General features: G+C 34.7%; 1 protein-coding gene across 1 annotated transcript in view; it reads left to right on the forward strand.

Annotated features, from left to right (window-relative positions):
- LOC141517886 (transmembrane protease serine 11D-like) overlaps positions 1-21840 on the forward strand; it is a 70482-nt gene that overhangs the window by 29181 nt on the left and 19461 nt on the right. The window contains exons 4-6 of the mRNA XM_074229330.1: positions 12423-12490; positions 16003-16163; positions 19721-19759. Coding sequence (XP_074085431.1) covers positions 12423-12490; positions 16003-16163; positions 19721-19759 — 268 coding nt within the window. The remainder of the gene's footprint in view (positions 1-12422; positions 12491-16002; positions 16164-19720; positions 19760-21840) is intronic.

Raw genomic sequence — 21840 nt, forward strand, 5'->3', positions numbered from 1 at the left:
AAGCTTCGCTTATTGACTGTGTTCATAAAATGCCTTTTTTTAACCAAAGTATCTAAAGTAATGATGATTTTAGGTTTTACAAATGATTAATTTGAATTAGTCATTTTTCATATTGTCTCAATACTCTTTTTGGACCCTGGATCAGTCAAAGGCACATTTCTCTCTGCCTTCATTTAATGCTAATCTCTCATATTTTTCTGAGAACTACAGTCTCATGGACAGAAGTGACAGAAGAGTCATTTCATGAAATCATACAGTCTCAGAGGTGGAAGAGAATGCAGAAGTCATTTAGACTAACTTGAGCTGGAATAAAAATTCCCCATAAAACATGCCTGACAATTAGCCATTTGAAACCTCCTACATGAACTGAAATGCCTCCAAAAACATCTCATTCTACCACAAAAAAGCATGAATTTTTTAGGAATTTTTTACTTTGAACCAAAATCAGCCTGTCTTCAACTTCCATACATTGCACTTAGTTCTGTTTTCTTGAGTCATTAGAATAAGTCCAATCTAAAAGGCAATGTGATAAAATGGATAGAGAATTTCATTTTTAGTCAGAAGAACTCAGATACTATCTTTGTGGTCCTGAGCAAACTACTTAACTTCTCTGGACTTCATTTTTTTAAATTAGGGGGTTGAACTCAATGATCTCTAAGATCACTTCAAGCACTAAATCAATGATTTTTTTTGTTGTTCAGTTATGTCTTTGTGACCCTATTTGGGGTTTTCTTGACAAAGATGCTGAAGTAGTTTGCCATTTCTTTCTCCAGCTCTTTTTACAGATGAGGAAACTGAGACAAATAGGTTTAAGTGACTTGTCCAGGGTCACATGGCTAGTAAGTGTCTGAGGTCAGAATTGAATTCAGGTCTTCCTGACTCCAGGCCTAACACTTTATCTACTGTGCCACTCAGTTGTCCCTCAAAAAGTCAAAGATACTATAAAATATCCCATAATAATACCACTTCCACACTACCATTTCATCAAAAATTTTAAGACCCCCCCCATTCCCACTCCTCAATTTCCTTCTCCAATTCCTGTACTGGAATAAGATCTGAAGGCCACTCAGCAATTTGGCTGCCTTCCTCAGGATACTCCTTAGCTTATCTCTTTTTCTTAAAAAAGTGGTGTTAAGAGCTATATTTGCTATATTTGTATCAGGATACAATGATATTATTGCTTTGCATATTCTGGACATTATGCATCTCTACATAATGTAGGATGATACTAACTTTGGCTGCCATGTCATACTGTGGCTACATTCTGAATTACAAATCAATAAAATCTGCAGAACTTTTTCAAATGAATTACCCATTCTATCTCATACCTGTCAAGATGATTTTTTCATCCAAGCATAGCATTTTTAATTTATTACTATTAAATTTCCTCTTATTGAATGTGTCCTACCAATCCAGCCTGTTGATATTTTTTATCTTGATTGTCATATGTGTATCCCTGCCAACTCTGTGTGATCTATAAATCCAAAAAGAAAATGCCTGAAATGACTTCAATCCAATTTTATCATAAAATGTTAAACATCACAGCACCACAGACAGGTTCTCAGTGCCCTCCATTCTTCAGAGACTAACTAGTTGACAATAGGCCATTAATGAATACTTTTTAGGTGCAACAGAAACTGAAAGGGACAGAAAGAGTTTTATGTAGAAGATGGAACTTAAAGGAGACTAGGAAGTACTGCAGTTGAGGAAGGCAGGCACTATAGCCATTGGGAATAGTGCAAAAGCATGGAGTAGGAAGATGAAATGTCAGTAATAAAGAACAATAAGGTCAAGTTGATTGAACCATAATGAAAGGAAGTAGTGTATAATTAGTCCAGAAGGATAAATTGGGGTCAAGTTTTGAATTCCAAACAGATAAGTATACATTTGAGGTTAAACATATTAAAGAGTCACTTGATTTTATTGAGTAGAGTAACAAAGACAAACAGTTCTATACTTAAGGAAAATCATTTTGACAGATTTTTAAATTATGGATTGGAAAGGAGAGAGATTGGAAACAACATGAGCTAATTGCAGTAATTTGAATAGAAGATGATGCTCTGAATTAGGATTATGGTAGTGAGAGGAGCAAGGGGAAGTACATGAGAGATTTAGAAATAAAATATTTAACATTTGACAACTCTGGATATGATGATTCTTTGGTAGAGAACACAGAAGTCAAATTATATTTGAGAAGTTTTACCTTCTCTTTGATCCCCATTATCTTCATGCCCATCCACCCAATAAGCATTGTTCCTCTTGTATTTTTTCTCCAATATTTTTCATGATTTATGCTTCAGAAACTAGGTCATCCCAATCAGGCAGAATCAGATTTTATGGCAAATCTCTTCATCACTTCCACAAGCTTTTGAAAGATGAATGTATTATAATATGCTCATAGATCTGTGATCATATTAGTATGGAAAGTAGCTCTTATGTTCTAGGTCATAATTTATTGTATATCTTTCTTGACTCTTCACTTTTTCTTCTCATAGACCTGCTACTAGAGATTTAAGCAACAAATGGACTTTCCTTTTGTTCTTTTGACATTGCATGGAATGGAATACAGGATTACACATACATACATATATACATACATACATATATTATGCACACATTTTCTGATGGCAACTTTTTCATAACTTCTCCTGCATAATTCCCCATTTTTAATGTGTTGAGGTTGTCATATACCCACTATACTTACAGGTTTGTTTATGCCCAAGATATGGTCAAGAAAAATTAACTTAAACTTATTGCTGTAATTCTTAAATTTCTCCTTTTCCACCTATGCCCCTTTTGATTACTAGCTCCCTCCACAACTTGATCTCTTTTCTTTTTTTCTCATATACACACTTAGTAACATGCATCTTCTATTCCATAGGTGTATAACTGAACTTAAAGATAAACATGAAATCAGAAGAAGGTAGTAGAGGACAAAATATATCTCAGCTAATCCAATCAGGGATTAATTTGGAGAGTTCTGTAGTTGGGTAGATTGGTAAATACTAAGTACTAATTAAATACTTTTGATTTACATAGGAGACTGATTGTAGAAATAAATGAACCTATGGTCCCGTGTAGCAGAATAATAGAGTGGTATAAACAAAATAGATGAAAGTTGAAAGGAAAATCACAGGATTGAGAGTTGTAAGGGACTTCTGACCATGGAGAGAAGACAGGCACTGTGTTAGGTGCTCCTGGTATCCCCTCAAAAATAACATGAAAGAAACCTCTTGACTGAAACCCAATCGACAAAACCCAGAAAAAGAAGCTAAGAGAACACCTACCAACAAGGTCTGTCTCAGGGGACCGTGGGTGAACCAAAAAGGAGATAAAAAGGCCAGCACAGAGTAGAGGACAAGTGCAGGGACAGTGATGGTGGAAAGCCAGAAGACCAACCTTAGTCACAGAGGCTTTGGTGAGTAGCGGGTCCAAGAACCAACTTTAGCAGTGGAGTCTTTTACTGGGGGGAAGGCAGGTCTTCTCTGCATGCCTGGAAATCATCCAGAAGGGTGCGGGATCTGAGCTCCATGCTTTTAGCTGAGCATTCTTCCAGGAATGAACAGTAACTATCTCCCCACCCCCACCCCCCTCAGGCTCAGGTGTGAACTACAGAGAGCATTCAGCTGAAAGGGAGATTGGTTTCCTCCCCCAGGGCCCAGCCCATTGTTCACGATCCACTAAAACCCTGCTGCCCCTCCTCACTCCCTCCAGGAAGGGAGAAATCTTCAAACACTTCAGAGAAAGCAACCAGCACCTCCTACTGGCTGGCCCTGGGAATTACTGAGCCAAGTGAACAAAACCTCTAGGCGAACCTCTGAGAGCCAGCCCCTCTCCCAACACAAGATCCTAGGAAAATAAGGAAACTCCATGGACCCATGGAGAAATACTTAGAAAAAACAGATTCTAACCCAGAGAGATCTGGCACTTCTGAGGAGAGTAGGAGTTGGTCTTCGGCCCAGAAAGACTTCCTTAAAGAAATCAGAAAGGAGTTTAAAAATCAATTGGAAAAATTGGGGAAAGAAACTCAAGAAAAAATTAACATGTTGCAAGAGAAAATTAACATCTCACAACAAGAAAACAAATCCTTGGAAAATACAACTGAACAAATATAAAAAGAAAATAATTCTCTCAAAACTTCACTTGAGCAAATGAAAAACCCCTTCAAAAATAGAATTGACCAATTGGAAAAGGTGTTGCAAAAGGTAAATGAAGAAAATTCTTCTCTAAAAAAAGAATGGAATCAGTGGAAACTAATGACTTCATGAGACAACAAGATTCTGTTAAACAAAACCAAAAGATCAAAAAAAGAAGAAAATGTAAAATACCTCATCAGCAAAACCACTGACCTCAAGAACCTATCAAGAAGGGCCAACCTGAGAATTATAGGACTTTCTAAAAACATTGAAGAGAGAAAAAAAAGCCTGCACTTAAGATTAAAGGATTTAGTGATGGGGAAAACTGCCCTGATATCATGGAACCAGAGGGCAAAATAGTTATTGAAAGAATTCATCAATCCTCTCCTGAAAGAGATCCAAAAATTGAAAACACCAAGAAATGCTGTGACCAAATTCCAGAGCTATCAGATAAAAGAGAGTTGGAAGGGAACTTGAAGCTCATCTGATCTACTTTTTCTTCTCTCTCCCCCCACTCCAATATATATTTGGCTTTTTTTTTTGCATGAAGCAATGGGGTTAAGTGACCTGCCCAAGGTCACACATTATTAAGTATCTGAGGCTGGATTTGAACTCAGGTTCTCCTGACTTGGGGGCTGCTGTCCTCATATATTATTTATGAGGAAAGAGTCTCTGAAAGAAAAGTAACTCATTCAGGGTCTCCAAGATTACAAATAGAAGAACCAAAGTCCTCTGACTACAAATCTATAATTTTTCACCATATTTCATTTTTATAAGGACTAAGAGATGGAAATCCAGTTCAGAAGTTTCAGACCTGGAATGATCTCTGTTCCCACTCTATTCACTTACTTAACCAAGAGGTCACACCTTAAGGCACACTATTTTTTTTCTCTTCAAATCCTAAACTCAGAAATTTAACACTTGGACCACATTATACAGACCATCCACCTTTTCCAACTTCCCTACTCTTGCAAAACCTGTTCATTGTCCTTATTGTGACCATTTCCCTGTTCTGGTTCTACCTTGTCTCTATTCAGACTGGCTCCCTTCAAGGGTTTGATAAACTTCTATAAAGAATGGATCTCCATTTCTTGCCTCCATTTCCTAACCACTATCACTATTTTAGCCCTTGCCACAGAATCCATTCTTACCATTTGTCTCTTTTCTTTCTTTAAAGTCTCCTGTGACCACTTTATTTCAATTTATAAATGTTAGCTATTATTCCAATAACTAAGAAACAATGATCTTTCCTCATTTCCTATGTGCCTTTATTTCTTTATAACATTTGAAAAATTACCAATTTCATTCATACTTTCTCCCCGAGGTTGTCTTCTCAAATTTCTTCTCCTTCTCTCCTCTACATTATTTCTACAATCAAGTCAAATTGAATTATTCATCATTCTCTGAACATAACATATGACTTACTGCCTATATATGTTTTCACTCATACAATTCCCTACACCTATAATGTCTTCCTCACCCACTTTCTCCTCCTATTGCAATCTTACCCACTCTTAAAGACTCATATCTGATCTATAAGATCTCCCTTGGTTTTCCCAAATAGAAATCATTCTTTTCTTCTCTGAAATCTCATGGCATTTTATTTATGTTTCAAATAAATACATTTTGTTTGTATTTTTGCTCTTTTTACACATATATAAGTGGAGGATTTTTAGCTCCCAATCTAAAATCTTTGCCAGAAAATCAAGTGCTACATATTCTGTAGTCAGCCCCCGCCACTTTCCATCCAACTTTATCTTTAATAAAAGCAAGCTGAATTCTCATAACACAATCTCCAGTGATTTGATGTATTCAATTTGCTAGCTGTGGCAATAGTTTATTATTGCTCTGATTTCATGAGATATCATTGAATTTGAGTTATGATTATTATTAAAATCAATAAATGTCCCAAGGTTGATCTTACTGAAAGAGCTAGTAGTTAATGTGTACTTCAAATTAATAATAATAGTGACTAGTATTTTCATATTATGGAAAGATTTCCAAAGCACTCTACATATGTTATCTTATTTGATCTTTTTTTTAACAAATCTACAAGGACTTCTTGAGTGTGTACTATGTGCCAGACACTGTGCCCAAAGAAGTAGATGCAATTATTATACTTATTTACCAATGAGGAAATTGAGATGGGAAGAAGTTATGTGACTTGCTTTGTGTCACAGTTAGTAAATATCTCAGAAAGAATTTGTATTCAGGTCCTTCTAACTCCAAATCTAAAGTTCAAATTCACTGTGTGACCTAGCTGCCTATGAATGTCAGTCAGAGGACAGAGTGATCCTGGTCCTGAGAAGCGTTTAAATTTACCCAAACAAAGAAGAATTGCAAAGCTTAGGTGTTGCAATAGCAACTGGGTAGGTATCCAGGTTACTGATAGAAGGCAAATCAAAAAGGTGTGTGTTGAAGAGAAAGCCCAAATGCAGTAGAGTCAGAATGTAGCTGTATGTTATTACAAGATTCCAGAGATAGCTTCCATCTCAAAGTGGTAACTCAGTTCCTGTCAGTACATACAATAAGTGGGCAGTGACTCATCTAACAAGCTCAGCCCTAAGGTACTGGATTACAAAATTTAAATTGAAAAAAACAAATGAAATAGAAAATAGCAAAAAAAAACCATTAAAGCAGAAAGACAACAATAACAAAATTAATTCTTCTTGGGAAAAAAGCATTTAGAATAAATGGAGCCCATCTCTTAAGACACTATCATAAATTACAGTAGAATATTGTTTGTTTTGTGCTGCATTCTTGAAACTGAACCATGCCAGTGCTCATGTATGTATAATATATATATATATATATACTACTTTTTAAATCAACCAGTCAGTTAATAAGTAGTCATTAAGTACTTACTATGTGTCAGACATTATCTAAAGTGCTTGGAATACAAAGCAAGACAAAACACAGTCCCCCTCATCAAGGAGTTCATAGTCTAATGAGGAAGACAACATAAAGACAATTATATACAAATGAAATATAGGCAAGATAAATTGGGAATAATACAAGAGGGAAGGCACTAGGATTAAGGACTGGGAAAGGCTTTTTGCTGAAGGTAGTTTTTATTTGTGACCTTTCAGAAATAAATGACTAATATTAGTACCCATGTTTCCAAATAGCTATATCAACCATCAATATGTTCTATTTGACAAGCTCTTACCAAGTAGAATAAGAATTAAGACAATATTCTTTCCTCAGTTCCATGATTTCCTCTATTCTAGACTTGTTGAGTTTAAATTCTGGGTAGCTACCACCGTTTGATTCCTCTACCCCAGATTCAGGTTTATTAAGCACTAGTATAAAAAATATTTAAATCAAGTATTTATATCTCATAAAATTTATGTTGCGTAACCTCAAATAGGTCTCTCTTCTTAACAATTCTTTTACTCATACTTATTTGCAGCTCCTATCGTTCCTAACCTTTTCCTCTCTCCTCAAAAAGCCCAACCATATTCTCATAATTCTTCATCTTCATATGAGTGGGACAATTACCCAGCCTCCTATTTCTTTGAGATTACTTTGAGATATTGAGTAGAAATTATCATGACTCCCTTTCTGCCTCAAGTCTCTCTCTACTTCAGTACAAGCTTTATTCTACTCTATAAGCTACTGTCAAAATGCAATTCTAGCCATGCTACTCCCCTTCTAATCACTGTATCTAGAATAAATATAAACTTTTCTATTTAACTTTTAAAAGCCCTCATAACCTGGCTCCAAACCATATTTCTAGTCTCATTGTGCATCATTCCCTTATTTAAGATAACTTATTGAGGTAGTTTTGTGCTGTTTTAGAGTTTTGAGGTATATAGATTTCTAGGGCTAGGAATGAATCAATTTAAGGGAAAGATTGATGATCCATAAGAAAAGGTATTAAAGGCATGGGGGGAAGATGGGATCAGATATAAAGGCAGAGGAATTAGTTTTAACAAGAATTTAGGGAGAAGAAAGAGATAAAAGGGAGAAAAGAAAGAGAGAAAAGAAAAATAAAGAGATAAAAAGGAGAAAAGGAGAGTTCAGATTCTTTTGTTAGGAATGAAATGTTTTTTAAAAATGTTAAAAAGAGAATAATTAAACTTAATTTCCCTTTTGAAAGTAAAAGTCTAGGCTAAATGATCAAATGAATTAATATATATGTAAAATACATTGTAAACCTTAAATTACTATCAAAATGTTAGTTAATATTGTTATTGAAGATAGAGGTGAATTCAGTATAAAAGGCAGTACAATCTTATAGTCTAATTTAATAAAACTGGAATTTTCTTTCTTACTTGTATAAATATCAGGCAACTAAGAATAAAAGAATACTTTTTATGACATTTTAGTAGCATCACTTGGCATTTATAAAGCAGTTTCAGCTCACAATGTATCTTAAATAATTTTAAAGATAGACATTTTATCTTCTTAGATTTGTTCTAGGATTCTGTCTTAGTTTTGTTTTGTCTTATTTCACATCTGTTCTAGTTGCTTTCATTTAAAGGATAAAGAATCAGAAAAAAATTGTTGCTAATAGTAATACATGTTAAAAATGGAGTTGTATGTTTCAGTCAAATGGGACTATTTACCCTTCCCTTAACAAGTTATTCTTTTCCATCTATATTCCTTTACTCATTATTTCTTTCACTCTACAATTTTTGAAATTCTTCCCATTTTACAAGATCCAGATCTACTATGACTTCCTCCATGAGGTTTTTTTTTATTTTCCCAAGCAACAAATGTGATGTTTCTCTTAAATTTGTATAATTCTCATTTGCAGGACTTACCAGATTCTATCAAGCCTCCTGTTTTAAATGCTTGCTAGACATCTCCAAAAGGAGGTTATTGAGGTAGCTCAAAATTATTATGTCCTGCTATTTTCCTATTGTCTCCTCACTTTTTAACTTCACTATTAATGATGCCACCATACTCCAAGTCACTTGTGCCTGAAATGTCAGATTCTTTGATTTCTTCCTCTTCCATTTTGCTGAGGTGATACAAGATACATATGGCAAGATACTTAGAAGAAATACAAAGTTGCTAATAGAAATAGTTTGCACACAGAAAGTAAACATACACTTATTTGAAGGAGAATGTCCTAACAACTAGCAGGGATCAAGAAAGGCTATGGTCTAGGAGATAATTTACAAGTTATGCTTTGAAGGGAGTTCAGAATTACAAAAACAAGAGAATGAAGACATGGAGGACAACTTCCATGGCAGTTTCACTGTCAAAGGTGAACAGTAAGAAGTCAAGTTGGATGGAATAAAGAATATTTGAAGAGCAGTAATGTGGAATAACTATCTAAAGAGATCAAAAGTAGAGATATCATGAATAACTTCAAAGGGAATTGTGTTTTATTCTATAAACAATGAGGAGATATCTTGAGCAAACTTATATTTTAAAATTATATATTTAATAATAATCTAATTAATCAATTATTAATTTATTAAATTATAAATAATTTAATAGTAAAGAGTTGATTAGAACTTTAACTAGGGAATGAACAGAAGAGGGTAAAGGAGAGAGATGTGAAAGAAAAATCAGTAAGACTCTCCAATTGCTTGACTACATGGGGATAAGGAAGAGTGAAGAGGCAAGGATCATTCCCAGATTATGAACCTAAGTGACTACAGAGACACTAGTGCCCTGTGTAAAAAAAAAAAGTAATATAATATAAAAAATAATAAGTTCTGCTTAGGTGAGCTTGAATTTGAGATGGATATCAGATATCCAGGCAGAGATTCCCAGATAACAGTTAGTGAAGTGGTACTAGAGCTTAGGAGAGAGAGAGAGATGATTTAATAGATGTAAAGTCCTCCCATAGAGATAATTGAACACCCAGTAACTGATAAGTTCAGCTAGAGAAAGGATATATAGGGAGGAAAAAGAAGAGGTTCAAGAATGTGAACATAAAGAGTGAGACTCAAATGATGATCTAACAGAAGACCCTGAGAAATAGTGGTCAAATAGATAATGGACAGAGAATCATGGCACATTATCTTGATAATCTAGGAAAAAGAAAATAATAGACATATTAGTGATCACCATTGTCAAAAAAGCTATAGAGAGGTCAAGAAGAATGAGATCTGAGCAAAGGCTGTTGGATATTGCAATTAAGAAAGCACTGAGACACCTAGAGAGAGAGTGGTTTCAATAGACTGATGAGTGAAGGCATGTGGAATATGCTGCACCCAGGATATGATAGTACAGGACTATGATGGTAAAATAAGACTCTAGGTCCAAGGGGACTCAGGAGTGCATGTTGAATTGAGGAAGTAGAGACAATGGATATGTTTTTTCCTTACAATTTTGGCTGTAAAGGGGGATCAAGAGAAAGACAGACACAGAGACAGAGAGAGAACAGTAGATGGAAGGAATAGTGAGGTAAACAACTGAATAAGTAGCATAAAATAGAATACAATAATATGTTGTACCTTATAAATTAACCCAAAGCTAAAGTACTTTCAAAAATATGAAAAATCAAGTCCATTAGTCTCAAACCTATTTTTAAAAATATGTCCTGACTGTCCTGACAAAAATCAAGCCAAACCAAGTTGAAAATGACATTTGCTTCCATCTCAAAAACCTCAACCAGTCTGAAAATACCAACTTAGGAATGAGTTTCTACCATTTGACTAATAATATTAGAAACAACCTTTTTGGTCATAACCTAAGAATTGCAGAAAAATTCACCTCCTTCCAATTTGCTTCTTTTCTGTCTTTGTAAGCAAAACTTCTTAACGTAGCCGAGAAAACACAAGCATAAAATAACTAATAGGATAGACTGGGTTGATCTGACCTAGACTATGTTGAAATAATACCAAAATAACCTATTAAAAAGTCAAATAGTGTCAATCACCCACTGTTTTGTCTACATGACAGAAGCCAGTTTAATAGCTTTTTTAAAAATTAAATGAGTAGAATATTGTTGTTTTGTAGAGTCATGCATACACCGATCTCTTATCACTGGTTAAAATAAGGTGCCATAATCAATCTTTTAAGTATTCTTATGCTATGATATACTCTAGGAAAAAAGTGAAGACTAGTAATTGTCTCAGTTTCCTCTCTATTTTTGGTAAAGTTTCCTCTGTCTGGATCACAAAGGAACTTCTATTTTCATTGATCCAAATTAGGACTTCATCCATAATGAAACCATAATGCATTAATTTGATTTCTCACTTTTGACAGAACAGCTTAAACTACTATCTCTTAGATGCCAAATTCAAATTGGAATTAAACAATGAATGAAAGAACACAATCAAATTCAACAGTTACTATATAGTATCATGTGCCAATCACTGTGTTAGACTCTAAGAAACAAGAACAATAAAGAAAATAGTTTTGGGGACAGCTAGGTGGCACAGTGGATAGAGCATCAGCCCTGGAGTCAGGATGAACCTGAATTTAAATCCGACCTCAGACACTTAAAAATTACCTAGCTGTGTGACCTTGGGCAAGTCACTTAACCCTATTGCTTTAATTAAATAAAATCAGAAAAAAAATTGGAAAAAAAGAAAATATTTTTTGTTCTCAAAAAACTGACATTCTCTGGGAGGCAAGACTGCTGTGAAATACCACCTAGTACAAAAAATATCTCAAGTTTCACAAAGAGAGCCAAAAACTTCTCTCCCCCCACCCCAACTTTCTCTCAGGCTGAACTTCCATGGCTTTTTTTTTCTCAATTCACTCTTACCTCAATATTCATCTTAAATTGAATTTACTATATAAAAGGGTAGCTAGGTGGCACAGTAGACACAGTACTGGACCTGGAGTTCAAATCAGCTACTAGTTATATATCCATGGGCAAGCCATTAATACTGTTTGCCTCAGTTTCCTCATCTATAAGATGAACTAGAGCTATAAAATGGCATAATACTCTACTACTTTTGCCAAGAACCTCAAGTGAAAACACAAACAGTTAAACAAACTAAATGACTGAACAACTTACATAATGTGGGGTGAGGAGGAAAAAGTTGGAATAAACAGAATAATTTGCTACAGTAAAAATATCCTAGGAAATGCCTCTGGGCCTTAGTTCTTTCCTATATAAAATAAGGAGACTGGACTAGTAACTTCTTAATTATGATTTATCAAACATAACATTTATATATCACAAATGAAGAAACAGATAATAGGAGGTTATAGGGCCCGCCTAAAGTCATCTTTGAGTTACACCAGTAGAAATATACAGAAAACCCATTCATACATTTCAAATAGAGAAGAGGAAGAAATTGAGAAAAGGAAAGGTCCAGAATCATGGACATGCTTTCTTTTTACTAAAAAAATATTTTTTTTATACAGATGAATGAAACCTTCAAAGCATCAAATTTAAGAAGACAATTCATCAGAGCTCATGTTGTAAAAATTCAGTAAGTAGCATTGCTTTTAAGGAGTGAAGATTCATTTCGTTAAAAATATTCATTATTATGGTGCCATTAGAATGCAAGTGCTGGCAGATTCTCTACAAAAATTATATGAGTCTTCCATAAGGTCCAACAAAGAGCCATGAAAATGAAAAGATCAAAGAATAAAATTTACCATTGTATAATTATAATGATCAAGGATAGCCCTGGAAAAAAAGTAGATGGGCTTCCTTTCTTTCCTCACTGAGACAGTGAACTATGGATATTTTACTTATACTCAGACTTAATTGATATATTGGTTAATTTTGTTAAACCTTTTTTCTTCTTTCTTTGTTACATGAATTGACTCATTGGGTGAGTTGGGGAAAGAAAAGCTGTCAAAGCAAAGTTTTTTTAAAAAAGGAGTAGGAAGTTAAAAGCCTGTGGAGTATAGTTTGAAGATTTCTAATATGATCTCCACTTCTCTGTAATTTACCTTTCTTTTCTCTTCCCCATCATCTCAGTTCACTAAGCCTTGAAATTCTCACACTTCCTTCTTTGTGCCAAAATACAAGTGTTTGAGGTAGCAAGAGTAAATCATAGGCCTAGGGTTCACAGATATCTACCAGGTCTGTGGATAAATTTCAAGAGTTCTGTGAACTTGCCTAGAGAAAAAAAAATTACATATTTAATTTTTCTAACTGCTAATTGAAATGTAGTATTCCTTCAGTTACTACTATTGGCGGCAAGCCATTATTCTGAGAAGGCATTCATAGAATTATGGACCAGACTACCAAAGAAGTCCATGAATCTAAAAAAAGTTATGGATTATTGCATAATTCATTGCTTTCAATTAACTTATTAAAACATTTTTTCAAATTGGTGAGTCAATGGCAAATCCTTGAAGGAATTGGTTTAAATATTTATGGTAAATAATTTCTATCATTTTATTTGAAAAAGATGAATTGAACTAAAACAGAAAATTCCATTATAAATTGAGGAGTCACAAACAAAGATAAAAAAAAGTATACTGAGGAAGGCCCCTAGCACAATGAGTGAAAAGACATGGTCTCTGGTGGAAGGACATAGACAAATTACACAGCTATAGGAAGGGCAAACATAAATGTGTTAGGATCTGCATGATTGGAGGGAAGAATTATGAAATGGAAACCATAGATTCACTGGTGGACATTCACCTTTATACAGGATAGAGTTTTTAAAATATTCCTGTTCTACAATAAATTTTTTAAATAAAAGAAAATCTCAAAAAATTTCTACTTATAGTTATATTTAAACAATCAATCACCAATTATTCATTAAATATTTAGTACATGCCAAGCACTGTTAAGGTGCTAAGAATACAAATCCAAAGCATAAAACAATCCTTATTCTCAAAGAACATTCATTCTAATGGAGGAAACCTTCTTGAGATTTCTAAGGAGGCTATTTTTAAAAAGTAGCCATAGATATATAAAAATTATCCTCATACAGAACATGACTAATATGTAAACATGTTTATCAAAAATATGTATTTGCAATGTTAACCTGACTGTTTACCCCTAAGGGGAGGGGGGATGGAAAGGTGGGTAGAAAGAAATTTTGTAACTTAAAAATATACATGTGCATATGGATGAAGAAATAAATAAAAATAAATATATACATTATAGCTTAAGTATAAATAAAGACAATTATACATAAAATTAGTTAAAAATAAGATAGTCTGGGAGTTAGGGCACTAGCCTTTGGCTTTAAGCAGAAGATAGCACTTGAAACATATCTTAAAATAATAGACCTAGCAATTCAAGAGTGACTTGGACTTTTGGGCAACCCAGTTTGGAACTATAACCTCATATATTGTTTTCAACGATTTTCAAAATATACTGCTTAACATAGACCAAGTGATTAATTCTAATACTCTCATTACCTAGTCAAACAATATTGCATGAATCTGAACTAAAAGGAAACTTTTTTTGATGCATCTTAACATTTTATTTGTTTTCCAATTATATACAATAGTAATATGTACCCATCATTTTTTGCAAGGCTCTGAATTCTACAATTCCCCCCCCACCCTCCCTTCCCTCCTCCCTCCCCACAGAAGGCTGTCTGACAGTCTCTACATTGTTTCCATGGGATGTAAATTGAATATTTTATAAGAGTAAACATAAGAATAAACATAAACCCCCTCCCCCACAAGAAGATGAGAAACTTCAAGAATAGAGAGAGAAAAAAAATTATACTTCAGTCTATGTTCAGATTTCAATGTCTCTGTCTCTAGGGTGAGTTGCTTTCTTTAGCATGTCCACCAGAGAAGTTGCTTCAATATTTTTCGCTCAGTTGCTATTACTAGCTGTACCTCCCTTCTATTTCTCCCTGCTCTCATTTTTTCTATTCTCTCTCTCTCTCCTTTCATCCTGGCCCTGTCCAAAACTGTGTTGAATCTGAGTACCCTCTCCCTCAATCTTCCCTCTCTTCTATCACCTATTCCCCCCTTCCCTCCCTATTCCCCCTCAACCCGTCCCTTTTCTCCCATCCTTCTCCAGGGCAAGACAGATTTCCTCACCCTATTAAGTGTGTATGTCATTTCCTCCCTGAGCCATTTTCGATGAGAATGAAGGCTCACTCATTCCCCCTTGCCTTTCCCCTCCACTCCATTGGAAAAGCTTTTTTCTTGACTCTTATGTGAAATCTCTCAGCTTCTTCTTCATCTCCTTTTCATTCCTCCCAGTACTTTCCCCATCACCCACTGATTCCATCCCCTTACCACATCATACCATTATATTAAAAGGAAACTATTTAAAGTGAATCTATCCGATTTGTGTGTTGGAGGCAAATTGGGGCAACACAAAGGACATGAGGAATTCAAACACTTGAATTAAATCCCAGCTTTAGCTTTGTGTCAAACAATCTCTTGGTCTATAAAATAAGGGAGCTAGGTGGTGCAGAAGATAGAATACCAGTTTGGGAGTTGTGAATTCTTGAGTTCAAATTCAGTCTCAGACTCTTAATACCTGTGTAGGCAAATTACTTAATTTGCTTGCCTCAGTTTCTTTAACTGTTAGGAAACTGCACCTATCTGCCATGGTTACCTCCCAGACTCAAATTACATAATAGTAAAGTGCTTAGCAACAGTGACTAGCATAGAATAACCTGTATATAAATGCTATATAAAAGCTATTATTATGAAATGAATTCTTAAGTTGCTTTCTCCTCCACCTTGTTATAAATGAATGAATGAATGATGATGGTGGTAGTGATTTTATCTCTTTTACATAGCACTTTGCTAAACACTTCACAAATTTTTCTCTTATATTTTCGCAATCACCTTGGGAGGTAGCCACTAATACTATTTTGTAGATGAGAAAAGTGAAGTCAACTGGCTAAGTAATTCACCCAAGGACGTCAACCCAGTTCAAGAATGGATTTGGATTTAGGTCTTTAAACTCAGTGGTCCATGGTCTTGTCTGTGAAAATAAGAACATGTAGAAGCAAGTCAGACATGACAATAATAATTTATTTCCTGACCCGTTTGCATGTAGACAGGCTGATCAAGGTGTGACAGCAACTATTCTCCTAAAGTTTCGGTTCCAGGGTAGAAACAGTGGGGCATCAATGAAAAGCAATATCAAGAGAATTTTAAATCAGCTGCAGAATAATGCTGGATCGATGACAATCAATCCTTCAACTGTGGAAGTAGAATGCAAGTATCACATTTTCATACGATTCTTTTTTGTGGTTTATATTGTAATTTTTAAATCTGTCTTTTTTGGATTCTGGTTGATAAAACTGAGATCTCTAAAATGTTTTATTTATTAATTAATGCTAAGTTGACTGACTTTCAATAAATGTTGATTCAATCAAATTAAAGCCTATTAATAATTCAGTGAGGAGAAGGAAATTTAGGGATTCCAAAAGACTTGGGTTTCAATTCTGCCTCCAATATATACTAATCTCCCAGTGACCCAAAGAAATTACAAAGACCATAAATTTCAAAACTGTTGTCTATTCTTGGTAGGAGTGTTTGCTTCACTTACCATCACATTATAGTTCCTAAACCTGCCCTTTGGGAAAAAAAAATCATTGATAGAACTTATGCTGCTCATTTAATTTATTTTAATACATAAATGCAATTCTGAAATTAAATAGCACAAACCACAAAATGGATTTAGAAAATGTTATAAAAGCAAATTATAAATAAATTCAATTATAATTTAATGGATGATTCTGAAAAAAGACTATACTTTTGCTTTTTTTAAGGGGAGCTTTGAAAAATAACTTTAAAGTGTTAAAACAGCATAAGTAAAAATATGGAATAAACATTAATCTGTTTGGCATATATTTCATTAAATGCTTAAGAATTTAGATAGATATCTGCCTTTCATACAGATCATGAATCAGGGAACTGATAAATATCCCCAAATGATAGCAATATATATTTTATTAATAACATTCTGTTAATTGTTTTACTCTATTGGATGACAATCTGAGCTTGGGCTCGAATCACAACAGACATGATTAGTTATTGAATGCAGCAAGGTTTGTTGCAGGATTACACACACACACACACACACACACACACAAACACAAAATCACAACTAGCAGTTCCATCAGCACTGATCACTAGCCAAGTATTATTACCTAAACCTCCCCAACTTCCTGATTCCTGGGGCCATTGAAACAATGTCTATAAGAATTTGGAAAGCCTAGGCAGGGATAATAATAATAATAGGAATAACAGTATAGACATTCTACTTCCCTTCTGGGAAGAGGTTTTTATTTCCCCCTCCCTCAGAGACTAGGTAGAAAAGGGTTTTTTTGTTTGTTTGTTTGTTTTTGTATGGGTTAAGTGGCTTGCCCAAGGCCGCACAGCTAGGTAATTATTAGGTGTCTGAGGCCAGATTTCAACTCAGGTACCCCCTGACTCCAGGGCCAGTGCTCTATCCACTGAGTCACCTAGCTGCCCCCTAGAAAAGTTTTGATATTCTTTTTTCCATTGAATTTGGCTCCCATAGTAAAGTAACTTGGGATCCATGACTCTGAATTGGGAATTTTATCATTATTTCAAGATGAAATTTTCCTAAGTGGTTAATAGAAGACAGTAATAGACGACAGTAGTTAATAGAGGCCTATAAATTTACTCAGAAAGCATCAATCCTATACTGACTTTAGTTACAGTCACTTCCATGGGATAGACATATGCTGTAAGTTTTTATTTTTTCCTTTTATATTTAGTTTTATATTTTCCAGGAACTAGTCTAAGGTGATTCCAACCCTAACCACTTCTGAGATAAATATAGATAAAAAAGATGCAACTTTTTGAGCCCTCCCCAACCATGCCCATTTCTTTACTATTTTACCACATTTATGGAGTAAAAAAAGCTAGACAGCTTTTAAGCTATCACCTAGCTAAAGCTTGATGACTCCAGATGACTCTGCCTTGTCAACCCTTGTTTGGGATGAAAAATGGTATGATGTAAGATGCTTCTCTTTCTTAGCTAAAGTTTAAATTCTGTTCATTTACAACTTCAAAATTTTCAGTTTATGTCCCAATTCAGCACAAAGCAGGAAAGAAACCCAATAAAATTCATCAGCCAAGAGTCAATATTTGGTAGATATGGGCCTCAAACAGAGTAAGCATAGGGACACAAAGCTCAGGATAGTAACTTCTCAAAGATTCACCAATCATTACCTGCCACAAGTGATTTGAATTAACTGATGCTGACTTATAGGCACTTCCTGCCCTAAGCAAACTTACTAGAACAGGGGTAAGGAATCTTTTTCTGACAAGGACTATTTGTATATTTTTAACATCATTTGAGGACCATACAAAATTATCAACTTAAATATTAGCTGCTATATTTGGTCAAACAAGCAATTAATTAATTAATTAATTCCACACCCCCAAACCTCCCTAGATTTATTGAATTTCTAGTTCCTCCTGAAGTTGCTATATCTAATGATTTCTGCCAGCTTCATTTGGCCCACTAGTGGGCCCAAAGCTCCTGTACTAGAGAGACAAGTAACAAAGGAAAGTAGGTCATGTTGACATTTGTGTGATTATGAACATCTGACTTGAGTGGATCTCTCAGTTTATTACAGAGTTCAGAATGCTGTGTCTATGCTGAGTAAGCTGACAGGAGTTAACATGGTTAGGGAGACTGGACTGTGGGCCTGATGAGCTATACCTGAGCCTTTATCTCTTTCAATAAGACTTACAGTTCCAATCTTTTCTCATATTGTTATTTCTAGCACCTTGTAGCTCATATCCAACATTGATTGTCTGGATCATTAGGCTTGTATGTTAGCCTTACCAAAAAAAAATACATTCAAGAATATATTCAAGAATCTTCAAGATTCTGGCTTAAGAAAAAGTCTTGTTTATTTAATTTTCTTTTTACATTAGCTATTCCTATTGAGGCTGCTCAAAGGGGGCAACTAGGTGGCACAGTGGATAGAGCACCAGCCCTGTAGTCAGGAGGGCCTGAGTTCAAATCCAGACTCAGACACTTAATAATTACCTAGCTGTGTGACCTTGGGCAAGTCACTTAACCCCATTGCCTTGCCAAAAGAAAATTAAAAAAAAACAGAATAGGGAAAGGCAAGACTTGAGGTAAGTATACATATATCACTCAGAAATGAAGAGAAGATAATTTCTGGAAAAGCAAAATATCATATATTACATATTTTAGAACATATATTACTATTTTATAGGAAATTAAGGGAGTTTTTTAGTATTTGTGCCTTTCAAGCTGATTTACATGGAAGCAATATAATTACTACCCATTGCACCTGTCCTTGTAAATAAAGACAGAAAATCCTTAGACTTGCAAATGCATTTCATTTCGGTGTGGAATTTTGCAGGTCCATATCAACTGTTTTCCTGAGCTTCCAAAGGTAAGCCCAAGGGTATCATCTTAACTGAGATGAAGCTCAGGGTACTTTCAAATTATTTAATCAAACAAGTAGCAGTTAGCTAACCAGAGACCTCCAGAAGGCCCTGAACTGGCCTAAGAAACTTCCTCTTTCTCCTAAGCCCCAAGTAAATCTAAAATCCAAAGGTAATTGAAAATTAGTTCACTCATTGGGAGTTTGATATGCCAATTTTATTTTTTTAATCAGCTATGTTCTATATATTATTTCCAAACTTTTGAGCTAGACCATTCACTACACCACAACAATAATCAATAGCATCATCCTGAAGATTCTAGTTTAAGAAAAAGTCTTATTTATTTAATTTCTTTTTCTTTTTTACATTAGCTATTCCTATTGAGGCTGCTCAAGAGATTTTCATCAAAGGTCAGTCTTTTAAAAAAGCTATTTGCTTAAAAAGACTTAATGAAATATAAAGAATGTAAGTTGTATGATTAACAATAAAAAGAAAGGGTTTGTCCAAAGTACTTTGCAAAAGTCTTCCTACCTGCATTTTACTCAAACTATATAACTATATGGGTACACATAATTGATATTTGCTGATACCTTTCTCTATGGTTTCTCTTACTACCCAGAGTTTGTAATTGTAGTTTGTAGTTAATCACAACAAATGTGATTCTTTGATACTTTAATAACCTTAGACTTCATCACCATGGATATTCCCTCTTTCCATATAGCTCCTAACCAATTTCCACATTTTAGTAATTGTTCTTCAAGAGATTCTATGGCCCCAAAATCATTATATAAAGAGCAAGCTTACTTAGCTATGATGACTCTTGGTTAACAGACAGGAAGGATGCCACCAGGCTCATGCCAAAAAAAAAAGAAGCCTTTCTAACTTTAGTCTGGTAAAGCCAGACAATAGATTAACTTTTTGCTGGTATAATCTTAAAGACCTCATAGTCACATATACAACACAAATGAAGACCTGAAAAATCATTATTTTGATACTTCAATAAAGATTATGAGGCTGATGCAGTCAGTGGATGGAACATTGGACTTGAGTTCAATCTTGCCTGAAACATTTCATAGCTGTGTGACCCTAGGCAAGTAAATTAACCTCTATCTGCTTCAGTTTGAGTTAGAATAATAATAGCACTTACTTTCTAAGGTTGTTTTGAAGACAAAAATGAGATATCTGTAAAGCAAATGTTAAAGATCTCTACAAATACTAATGAGAATGAGGATGACAATAGCGGGAATGATGATTGATGGTGGTGGTGGAGGTGATGATGATGATGGTAATGGTGGTGGTAGTGTGATGATGATGATGATGATGGTGGTGGTGGTGGTAATGATGATGATATTTATTATCTTACTGTGGTCATTCACTCTGATAAAGCAGATTGTAAGAAAGTAAGACCCTCTCATTCCATAAGATGCTTGTCTATGTCCTCCCCTAACTCCTCTATGGGTAGAGGACAACCAATGTTCTTAGGCTTCCTTTTGGATCTCTTGACATGAAGATACCAATGAAGTGCATGAGCTATCTATATTTATTTTTTTGCTCTTGCCAAAGACTAGTCTACTTTCAGAGGTAGCTAGGTATACAGTAGTTAGAGCACTGAGCCTAGAGTCAGGAAGACCTCAGTCCAAACCCCGACCTCAGACACTTATACAGGTACCTCATAACTCACATTCTACACTAAAAGCTGTGTGAATCTGGGCAACTCAGTTTCTTCAATTGTAAAATAAGAATAATAGTACCCATCTCCCACAGTTGTACCAGACGTTACATAATGTTTGACACAATGTCAATTAATAAATCCTTGCTTCCTTCTTTCCTTCCTCTCATATTTCCCTTTAAGGACAATTTCAACAATTCTTTTATTATACAATTCTTCATTAATAAAGGGCTTCAGGCTACTCATACCTGCCATACATTTCTCCATTGTCTTAAGGATAAAATTCAACTTTAATCCTTTGAAGCTGGAATTCCATGCTTTGCAATCAGGTATATCACTAGAAGAGCAGTAATATTTTTTTTTTATTTTTTAAATAAGCCTGAATTTCAGGGGAAGAATTCCTCTTATATAATGTTAGTTGATTCTCCAACTATATTTTCTGTCAATAATATATATTATACTAGTAGAACAGCATAGCATAGACTAGACAATAAGCATTCTTCATCCATTTGGTTTTTCATTGCTGGATTTGTTGTAATTCAGTCATTTTAGTCTCATCTGACTCCTTATGACCACACTTGGGGTTTACTTGACAAAGATACTAGAGTGGTTCTAGCTCATTTTACAAGCAAAGTTAAGTGGTTTGCCTAGGGTCACACAGTTATTAAGTGTCTAAACTCTATTTGATTTGAACTCTATCTTGCACTCTATCTACTATACCATTTCACTGTCCCATTGTGGATAAAGTGAAATCAAAATTAAACTAATGTTAATCCCCAAACATACTTATTGTCACCTATAATTCAGCCTCCTATTAGGATG

The sequence above is a fragment of the Macrotis lagotis genome, chromosome 3 (genome assembly GCF_037893015.1).
Source record: "Macrotis lagotis isolate mMagLag1 chromosome 3, bilby.v1.9.chrom.fasta, whole genome shotgun sequence".
Lineage (NCBI taxonomy): Eukaryota > Metazoa > Chordata > Mammalia > Peramelemorphia > Peramelidae > Macrotis > Macrotis lagotis.